Genomic DNA, 9,712 nt, shown 5'->3' with positions numbered 1-9,712 from the left:
TTTGGTCTATGGTCCTGGCTGGACTTGTTTGTATTTAAAATAAGGGTATCAACATAATTATGTAAGATTTTTTTTCTTTTTTTGTCATTCTTGGTAACAGTAACAATTAAGTCTAGGAATTAATATTTTCTTGTCTTCGATTGCGCAGCGCCGATCTTGTTTTCGTCGTCCGCCGCGCGCTCTTTCCCGTGCACATGCCAAAAACGCACATGCCCCCTATTTACACTGAAACTAAAAACACACTTGCTAGTTCGTAGAACCACAATGGTCAGATTGAAGAGGAAAGTAAGGCAGGGAACTAAACAACACACATGCAAACGATACATTGAACTAAGTGGGGGAAGAAACAGAAGTAATTGCTAATTGCTGAGAAGACAGTTGGGTGCTCGATTTTACTGCAGTACGAAACACGTGTAGAAATGGATATAGTGTTGAATCAGTTTGGCATGCCGACGCCCTGCTGAAAGCCGAGCGTTTCTTGCTTCTTCTTCATCTCCTCCTGTAACTCCAGAGCTAGCTTCTTGTACTTCTCAGCCTCTTTCTCGTTTTTCTCGATACCGTCGCCTCGAGCATACATCTGGCTTAGGTTGGCACACGCGTACACGTTGCGCAACTCGCACGCCTTGTGGGCAAACTGAAATGCCTTCTTCATGTCTTTGAGCAAAATGTAGTCGGAGTCCTTAAGCGTTTTGGCGGGCGTGGGTCCATTGCCGGTAGCCACGGCACCTGACTCTGTCCTTTTTTGAATGCCAGAGATGTGCATCCCGGACAAATAAAAGCAGGCGTTTGCATTGTTCATGTCGCAGCTCTTCGTGAGGAACTCCAGACCCTGCATATTTAGTAAGAGGTGGTCAGACAAAATCTTCAGATCGTACTCAACTCACCTTGGGCACATTTCTGTCAATCTCTTTGGGCATGGAGCGCGAGACAAGCAACAGGCCAGAGTGGAGGCAGGCATCGGAATCGTTTAAGTTGCATCCCTTCTCGTAGTACTGGTACGCCACTCGGGGCTCACCCTTGCTGCCGCTTTTTCCCTTTCCCAAAATGCTATAGTTGCCAAACTTATAACAGGACTTTGCGTAACCATAATCGTCACAAGTCGATTTGTATACCTTTGACGCTTTTTCAAAGTCCTTCTTGATGCCCTCAAGATAGTCTCCCAGCAGGTGGCAAGCTGCGAATATATTTCACGCATATACATATGAAAGTGTTATCTCAGGTCACGATTTGTTTTGTAATTAAAATAGGTAAGCACAAAAACATAGGTTATAGCAGAGTTGTTATTGCTGTTTGCATGTGTTTACCTTCCGGTTTCTTCTCTGAATAACAGCCAAATCGATACTCGATGCCCAGCTTTTCGATGTACTCTTTTACATCTGACTCCTTTTTTAAGTCGTATGCCATTGTTTCAATTTTTAATTAACATAAACTTTAAATATGTTGTGTTAGTTTCGGCCTTTTGTGACAAGTGTTGGAAAACACAGCTGATATTTTTTGCTTTTCTTGCGCGACATATCGATATTTAAACGGCAAAAAGAGTAGATATAGTTGATACAATACTACAATACTCTATTCACACAAGCTATTTTGTGATGATCCGTAAGGTTTTACTGTCCAAAAATCCGTTTCCATCCTCCTGAGATGATTTAGTCCGCACGTTTTTATACGATACTTAGCCGATAGTTTTTAAATGCAACCCGAAATAATTGACATTCACAATGAAAAGAAGCAAAACAAATAATTGGCGCGTAAAATCGCATTCAAAAATTTTTAAATTTCAGATCAAATTTCCATTATTTCTAAAGGAGACCAGTAAAAGATTTAATGAATACACAAAAACAATGCATGCATATTTATGTATTTACAAACAAGTTTAGTTTTCACACTTATATGCTATCTTGGTCAAACCAACGTTGCAATGGCTGATCTGAGCTCAGAACAAACCTTTGTGATGGTGGATTGACTCGGGTGTGAATCGGTTTTTCACATCTTTGAAATTCCCACCGCTCTACTTTTTCGGCGATTAAACATGTGTATTGTTAATTGTTTAAAGTTTAACAAGGGAAAAAATGACTTGACATATATGAAACTGACCCGGTGGCACAGATTTATTGGCACAATAGCCTTTGCGGCTTTGCAAAGCATGCAGTTCTCTATGCTAACGGCAAGGCCTTGCCGACCGGATTTCATCGATCTTCTTCCCGAACAACGACGCATCTAGCAGAAACCAGAAGCAGTGTCCTTGCCTTGGCGCCCCTACAACAAAAACAACTGAGCCGTTTTTTCCTGCAAGATGAGTGACTCTATGGTGAAAACTTTGACTGTCGTGTAGTTTCGAGCTCGTTGACTTCAGGGGCGAAATCATCTCAACATTTAGGACCTTGATCCCCCTGCAGCGGAGGGAAAAATCCCAATCGCCAAACTAAAAAACCTTAAAGGAAGCAATCATTGACGATTCCGAATTCCCAGGCTGATCAGGAATATTTTCTAGTCCTGTCCGAGAGGGATCTATTCTTCACCTTCGTTTACCTTCTACGAGTTCGATGTGTATAAGCCGCAGAATAACTCAGCACAGGAATATCCTGCATCCTAGAAAGGGAACGATCTCCTGAGGCGCTGTAGAACCTGCTAATGACCGAAGAGGGCGTTTGTTACTGAGACACAGATCTCGCCGTTATTGTCAAAGTCGATCCTCAACACACAAAGTTATTGTAATTTATCGGGGTAAATAAAGACATACAAAGTTGTGATACTACAGCACAGTGTCCCTGTCATCAACAAACCCTTCTCCGCTTAGTGTGGCGTCGGTTAGAACAAATATTAGCTATTGCTATTGGCCGAGCCGCTCGTGCGGTAGTCAAACAGTTTAGGTATCACATCGCCGCATTTGGCCGAAATTTTGATGTCAGCCAAGTGGTCGGCCCGCGTATCTCCAATGTTTACAATCGCCACCGGCAACTTGAGGTCCTTGGTCTGCAGAACGATGCGGTAGCCGGAAAAAACGAGCAGACTAGAACCAAGCACTAACAGGCCGTCGCTATTGTAGACCATTTCAGCGATCTTATCGAGGCGCTGCCTGGGCACGCAGTCCCCGAAGAAGACAATATCTGGCTTGAGATCGCCACCGCACTGCGGACAGTCAGGTATTTTGAAGTTTTCTATATAATCGAGTGGAATCTCCACATCACCATCGGGCCGGGTCATTTCCAGCACATTATTGAAGGTGGAATTAAGGGAGGCCAATATGTGCTGAAACTCGTGGCGATCAGTGCGATACTCGCAGGACAGGCACTTTATCACGTAACCACTGCCATGCAGTTCTACCACGTTTTTGGTGCCAGCCTTGGTGTGAAGGCGATCGACATTCTGGGTGACCACCGACTGAATGCGCATTTCGCGTTCGAAACGAGACAGAGCATGGTGTGTTGCGTTTGCCTGTTTACCGGAGAAGCTCGGCCAGCCCACAAAGTTGCGTGCCCAGTACCGTTTGCGTACGTTGGACGATTTTAAAAACTCCATGTGCTGAATGGGCTTGTGGTTGGTGCGGGCGTACAGGCCGACACCCTCCGAACGGTAGTCGGGTATACCTGGTGAAAGCAACAAGGGTTTCATGATTGTTCTGCGTACAGCTAGAGTTAATTATGTTTGATCAATATAAGTCACCTGATTCCGTTGAGATTCCTGCACCGGTCAACACAACTACATTTGGTTTTGAGAGCAAAAAATCCTCCAGCCGCTTTATATCATCGTCCAGCGCCGGCTTGTGCTGTGGCACATATTGCTGCTTGATGCTGCACCTCTGCAGAGAAGTGCTGCGAAATCTAAGTAAGTTATTTACTCGCATTGTTTTGTTTTGTTTATATATCCTATAGAATATTATGCAAATTACATAACACTGATCTATCGATAATGCATCGCATTTCACTACACTTCAATTGCAGAGAGAGTGAGACCAGCAATAAAAACCTTAAAGCCTAGTACTCAGATCTACAAAATGTTCCATTGATTGAAAGCCATATGTATATACGCTCGGGACAGAGAATGATCAGGTGCACACGCTCACTTTTATGTATTTGTTTACCAATAAAATCAGTTGAAAATTCAAATTTGTATGACATTATGCCAGAATGTATTGTTTGTGGGCGCTGTGCCACTGGAAGATAACGATGCACGGTAAAGGCCTAGCAATATTGGATAAATCGGTTCTTGTGAAACAGAAATGAAATCAACATGTTCTTTAACTGCTTATAAATTAATGAAATGACTGCTAATAAATTATAAAATCCATATATTCGGCTTTCATTTTACTGCTTAATGAGATTAAATTTGTCTTCATTATTTCATTTTTCTAGCCGACTGACACATTTTCTTGCTTCCCTCCATTTTTTTATGCCAGCATGTCGACGAAAGATAGGATATAAAAATATTCCGCTCGTGCCCAGCAAATACCATCTTTGCATTTCCAGTATGTATCGGTTGAATTTCAAGTATTTATCGGTTTTATATTTTGCTGATCTGAGCAATAATTTCCATCGAACAAAATATAGCATATTTTTTATCGTTTCCATACGAATATCATCCCTGATTCGGTCAATGGAAATATTTGCTGATGTGAGTACGGTGTTGTTATCGAATCGTATAAAATACCGATTAATACTAGAAAGGAAAATGATTATTTTTTTGCTGGGCACGAGCACTAACCAAAATGTACCTTCCCTAACCGCAAAAAAAAATCACCAAGTGTGGCAATCGTGCACTGTCTGTACCTGATATCGCTATCCGTTTCGATAGCAGCTTGATGAAATTTTGCCATCTCTACAGCAGCGGCCGCAGAGTTGTAAAAAGAAGACAATTAAATAAATTTAACGTGTAGTTTTGTATGTGTACGAAAAATTTCGCACTCATAATAAACTTAGTTGAAAGTCAATGGTCGATTAAATTTGCCATCACTTTCGGCTATACAGTGGAGTAAAGCTTACCGACATAACAACACACATTCTCCTGTGTGGCGTTTGCGCGTATCGCTGTGGTGTGCTTGTGTGTGGTTGCATTTAACTGTGTGTGTGTATTCTGTCGGCTTATATTTGCACGCACGCCAACATTTGGAAAATATATAGAAAAGGCGAAAGCAAAGAAAAGTCGGCAAAATGTCCTACCCCCCGCGTCCTCCAATGCCGCCCTACATGAATGCGTCAATTCCGCCACCACACGTAAGATAAACCTGCAATTCCATCGACTATGTCGGCCAACAGCACTAATATGGTCGGTTCCATCTATGTTTGCAGATGATGCAGTCCATGGGCAATCCGCCGCGCAGCTTTCGCAACTCAGCCACAATCAGCTCTCAGCCGACAGTGTATCACCGCCCGCCGGAGCCACAACCTCAGTTCCGTGGACCAATCATAACCGTGTTCGTGGGCAACATAAGCGAACGGGTCCCTGAGGCTCTGCTCAAACGGATCCTCGCCACCTGCGGCATGGTCATCAACTGGAAGCGCGTCTCCACATTCGGATTTTGCGAGTTCGAGTAGGTTTACGCAGTGATTCGACGAACCCAAGGTAGCAGTGAACGTTTTCGCCCTAATGGGAACACTTTAAGGTTCACTTCTATCTCGTTTGTCTGTCATTGGTGATTGGTACGTGATACCTGATACTCTTCTAACACGCAACTTTGCATTATTTCAGTGGCCCTATTGCGGCGATGCGGGCCGTTCGCTTGCTCAGCGAGATGGAAATCGATGGGAAGAAGCTGGTGGCCAAGGTGGATGCGAAGAATAAAGTACTCATCGAAGACTACAAGGAGAAAGAATGCAAGAACGGTGAGGGAGCGAATGCTGTGGACGAAAAGACTGAAGACGAACGTGCCGTCAACCAGATGCAAGATCTGCTCGAAGAGCACAAGCACGAGTTCGAAGGCTTCGATGGGAGTACTCGCGGTGATCTCTATGGGAGTAGTAACCGCAACAAGAAGACGCGTCGGGAGGATGACATCAAGATCAAGGTCCTAAACGAAAATGCACTGGAGGAAGAGAAACGCAATCTGATTAGCAGCGAGATCGGCAAGTTTCGCAAACGTGCGGAAGCCGATGAGCATCGCAAGGAGCTGGAGAAAGAGAAGGAAAAGGAGAAGCTGGCCGCCAGCAAGGAGAAGGAGCGCGACAGGGAGCGGAAGAAGCAGCAGCGGGACAGCGAGCGCAAATCTTCCACTAGAAAGGCCAGTGCCTCCGAAGTTGACGACGTTGTCGAGATCGTTGAAAAGGATGTTACAGCACCTGCCTCGACTGGAACCGGTTCGGCCCCCACTGCCCCTGCCCCTGCCACTGGCTCCGCTTCCGTCTCCGTCTCGGCGCGCAGTAGCAGCAGCCGCAAGGAGCCCGTGACCATCGATATGACACAGAAGGAGCGACGGCCCGAAACGAAGGAGGGCCGACGTCGCCGGTCCAAATCCCGTTCCAAGGATCACGAGCGCGAACGTGAGAGGGAGCGTGATAGGGAGAGGGAGGCGCGTGAACTCCGTGAGAAGGAGCGTGAGCGCGAGCGTGAACGTGAGCGGGAGCGCGAGAGGGAGCGTGTCGAGCTCCGGGAGCGAGAGAGGGAACGAGAGCGCAATGAGATGCGAGAGCGTGAAAGAGAACGAGAGCGGGACAGAGAGCGCGAGCGCGAGGAGAAGATCCTCAAGCCAGTTCGCGACCTGCGGCGCGAGAAGGAAATGGAGGAGGAGACGCGCGAGCGCAAAAAGGCAGAGAAGAAAGCCCGCGAAAAGGAAGTCGCCTACCAGCAGCGCCTCTCCAACTGGGAGATGCGCGAGAAGCGCAAATGCAAGGAGAACGAGAAGGTAGGAGAGTTCATCCTTACACACGTCATGCACTATTTCATTTGATTCCATTCGTTTCTTTCTACAGTACCGCCTGAAGGAGGTGATGCGTCATGACGAGCGGGAAAGCGATGCCAAGCGCCTGAAAGAGTTCGTCGAAGATTACGACGATGAACGCGACGACTCGCTGTACTATAAAGGTCGGGAGCTCCAGCAGCGTCTGGCAGAGCGTGTACGCGAAGCGGATGCAGATTCTAAGGACCGGGAAAAGGAGGCGGACGAACTAGCCGAACTGAAGACCAAAATCTTCAGCGGTGAGTTCGAGAATCCTTCGCTGGAATACGAGAAGGCCCGCCGCGAAATCGAGAAGCTGTACGAACCGCGCATTCTTGTAACCGTCAACCAAGAGCCAGTAGCTGGCCAGCGCGATCGCCTGGCTAAGCAATCGGCTGCAGGGGCCGCGACGGCTGACAACCAGGACCCATCCCTGATACCGGCGGAGAAACGGCGCAAGGAAATGGTGGCCTACGATCCAGACCTGGCTGAACACAACGATGATTCCATATCAAACGATGATCATGGTTCAATAGCCGACACTGCCTCAAATGCCAGTGCCTATGCCAAGAACAACAACAAAAAGTCGCCGTCGCGTCAAAACAGTTTAAGCCGGCAGAATAGCGAGTCCAGGGACTCTGTGGCCGACATCCACACGCCTTCTCAGAGTGCCATGAATGACCTGGCGGCTGGGAACGATTCGGTCATGGTCCATTCGGCCACTCCCCCCATCACCATGCCGCTCATCTCGCTCACTCTGGGCAACAACCTCAAGAAGAAGAAGATCGAGGCCACAGGAGTCTTCGTCAACGACGACGACAACGACGAGAACATCAACCCCAAGAAGCGCAAGCTGGTTCCTCTAGGTAAGACAGTGGGACCATTGCACAATCACATGAACCATTGCCTAACATTTAATTCCATCCCACACAAAGATTACGACGACATGAGCAATGAGCAAGATCAGCAGGCTGGCAGCGGTGGGAACAGCAGCAGTATGACTGCTGCGGAACGCCAGAGCTCTGCCGTGTCTGCGGCCACAGCTGCTGCCGCTGCTGTTAGCCAGAAGATAGCCCAAGCTGGCGGGGGCTCTGGGTCCGGATCAGCGTCGTCCGGGAGTGGGAGCGGCGGAAAAAGCAACAACAGCGCAAACGCCAGCAGCCAATCGGGCGGCAAACATCACAGTAGCAAACACGGTAAGAATGATGCAGCTGCATCTGCGACCAACAGCGCAGATGCTGCCGCGACAAACACCAAAAAGGATGAGAATGGTGCAAAGGTGTATGATGAAAAACGGCGCCATATAAAAAGCATTATTGACAGGATACCCACGCAAAAGGAGGAACTATTTAATTATAAACTTGACCGCAACGAGATCGATAGCGGTCTAATGGAACGAAAAATACGTCCATGGATAAATAAGAAAATCATTGAGTATATTGGTGAGCCGGAGCCGACTTTAGTGGACTTTATATGTTCCAAAGTTTTGGCCGGCAGCCAGCCCCAGAGCATCCTGGACGATGTGCAAATGGTAAGCTGTCCGTTGAGCCGCTTAACTTTAACTGAAAACTAATCCAAACTTAATTTCTCTGCTGCTCTTTCACTCACTTTGCTCACTGATGGTGCTGGTGCTCCTGCAGGTACTGGATGAGGAAGCTGAGGTATTTGTAGTGAAAATGTGGCGACTGCTCATTTACGAACTGGATGCCAAAAAGAGCGGCATTTCGGGCAAGTAGAGGAGGCAACCGGATCGCGACCAGATCTGTGCTGTACGAGAGACGAACGATATACGTTGATAGATCTTAAGTTATACTTACGGAACCTATACGACTACAAAATGTATATAAAGGGCATGCTCCGGGAATTGTTGCGGCCAAATGTCGAGCTTTGTTTTATAAGCGTCCTCCTTCTTTCTTAAGCAATAGCGCATCCTCAACGACTTCTCAATCCACCTTGTTAGCGATAGCGGTAATTGCCACATCGAATCGCCGATAAATGTAAATACACTCTTACTCGAAGAGTAAAACAAAACAAACAGACACCAAGAACAGAAGCAAAACCAGCTCCAAACGAAAACCACAATGTCGCAAACCCATGAACATTTCAGTCAGCGTGACTGTTAAGGCTTTTTCCGCTTAGATGGAAAAGGGGATATCGTACTAGTATACATACATATATTACAATGCACCTTCATTATAATTTTAGAAACTACCATAAACTGTCGTGCCGATTGGACTTGTGTTGCTATTCTACATCCTTCCTAATTTTCACTAGTGACATCAAAGTCAATTTACTCTGTACGCTATTTTTTCGGAAAGTATGTAGTTCACAAAAGAACATTTTGACTTGAAAGAAAACAGAAATGTCATTTAAATAAAAACAAAAAATGAAAGGATAATCAGCTTAATATATTTTTGGGTTTCGTTAATGACGGGGAAGAAAATATGATATAACATCTGACAGAATGTTTCCTTTGGATCAGATCGAAGACAAGGTGAATCCCCTGCCACGCGCTCGCTATCACTCTCTCTCGTCAAGTGGCGCCCCTATAACGACTGGATGGTATCTCGTTGGGAAGAGAGAGAGAGGGAAAGCAAATTACAGTACGATTTGCGGTAAAAACAGGAATATTTATCATTAGGTGGAAGGAGGATAAACGGAGTGCAGGAATATATAGTGTACAAGTTACATAAATCCTAATATTGGATATGAATATACGCAACTCACGTTACAGCTGGTTATTACCTTTAGAATGAGATATAGATAAGCCCTACTGTGCATTCCCTGCCTTCTATGTATGTGAATCTGAATGTATGAACCGATTACTAAGCTATTAATAAGCGT

General features: G+C 46.0%; 3 protein-coding genes across 4 annotated transcripts; 1 reads left to right on the top strand and 2 right to left on the bottom strand.

The window, feature by feature from the left end:
- On the bottom strand, window positions 1-1,504 carry Coa7 (Cytochrome c oxidase assembly factor 7). The gene is made up of 3 exons (XM_002133848.3): window positions 1,305-1,504; window positions 885-1,174; window positions 1-829 (listed from the first exon to the last, which is right to left on the bottom strand). Exons 1-3 carry the CDS (start codon window positions 1,402-1,404, stop codon window positions 437-439), a joined length of 783 nt encoding a protein of 260 aa, XP_002133884.1. The 5' UTR covers window positions 1,405-1,504; the 3' UTR covers window positions 1-436.
- Window positions 1,505-1,829: 325 nt separating this feature from the next.
- On the bottom strand, window positions 1,830-4,248 carry Sirt4 (Sirtuin 4). The gene is made up of 2 exons (XM_001354503.3): window positions 3,664-4,248; window positions 1,830-3,587 (listed from the first exon to the last, which is right to left on the bottom strand). Exons 1-2 carry the CDS (start codon window positions 3,842-3,844, stop codon window positions 2,821-2,823), a joined length of 948 nt encoding a protein of 315 aa, XP_001354539.2. The 5' UTR covers window positions 3,845-4,248; the 3' UTR covers window positions 1,830-2,820.
- Window positions 4,249-4,737: 489 nt separating this feature from the next.
- LOC6901184 (RNA-binding protein 25) lies at window positions 4,738-9,599 on the top strand. 2 transcript variants are annotated; one of them, XM_015185961.2, is made up of 6 exons: window positions 4,738-5,210; window positions 5,286-5,527; window positions 5,686-6,835; window positions 6,903-7,734; window positions 7,804-8,064; window positions 8,192-8,273. In XM_015185961.2, the coding sequence occupies exons 1-6, from the start codon at window positions 5,148-5,150 to the stop codon at window positions 8,257-8,259; spliced, it is 2,616 nt and encodes an 871-aa protein (XP_015041447.2). In that variant the 5' UTR covers window positions 4,738-5,147; the 3' UTR covers window positions 8,260-8,273. The 2 variants fall into 2 exon arrangements, with proteins under 2 accessions (XP_015041447.2, XP_002133885.2); XM_002133849.3 differs by adding an exon at window positions 8,509-9,599 and having other exon boundaries at window positions 4,739-5,210; window positions 7,804-8,399.
- The last annotated feature ends 113 nt before the right edge of the window (window positions 9,600-9,712 follow it).

The sequence above is a fragment of the Drosophila pseudoobscura genome, chromosome X (assembly GCF_009870125.1).
Source record: "Drosophila pseudoobscura strain MV-25-SWS-2005 chromosome X, UCI_Dpse_MV25, whole genome shotgun sequence".
Lineage (NCBI taxonomy): Eukaryota > Metazoa > Arthropoda > Insecta > Diptera > Drosophilidae > Drosophila > Drosophila pseudoobscura.
The sequence above is the reverse complement of the archived record's forward strand: the minus strand, read 5'-3'. Positions and strand labels throughout refer to the sequence as shown.

Bases quoted from the DNA above. Each gene is read 5' to 3' on its own strand.
- Coa7 (XM_002133848.3), bottom strand. From the start codon at position 1,404: ATGGCATACGACTTAAAAAAGGAGTCAGATGTAAAAGAGTACATCGAA. The intron at 1,175-1,304 runs GTAAACACATGC...ATATATTCGCAG, and splicing joins TTCAGAGAAGAAACCGGAAG to CTTGCCACCTGCTGGGAGAC. The intron at 830-884 runs GTGAGTTGAGTA...CTAAATATGCAG, and splicing joins TTGACAGAAATGTGCCCAAG to GGTCTGGAGTTCCTCACGAA.
- Sirt4 (XM_001354503.3), bottom strand. From the start codon at position 3,844: ATGCGAGTAAATAACTTACTTAGATTTCGCAGCACTTCTCTGCAGAGG. The intron at 3,588-3,663 runs GTGACTTATATT...TGCTTTCACCAG, and splicing joins AGGAATCTCAACGGAATCAG to GTATACCCGACTACCGTTCG.
- LOC6901184 (XM_002133849.3), top strand. From the start codon at position 5,148: ATGTCCTACCCCCCGCGTCCTCCAATGCCGCCCTACATGAATGCGTCA. The intron at 5,211-5,285 runs GTAAGATAAACC...CTATGTTTGCAG, and splicing joins CGTCAATTCCGCCACCACAC to ATGATGCAGTCCATGGGCAA. The intron at 8,400-8,508 runs GTAAGCTGTCCG...GTGCTCCTGCAG, and splicing joins TCCTGGACGATGTGCAAATG to GTACTGGATGAGGAAGCTGA.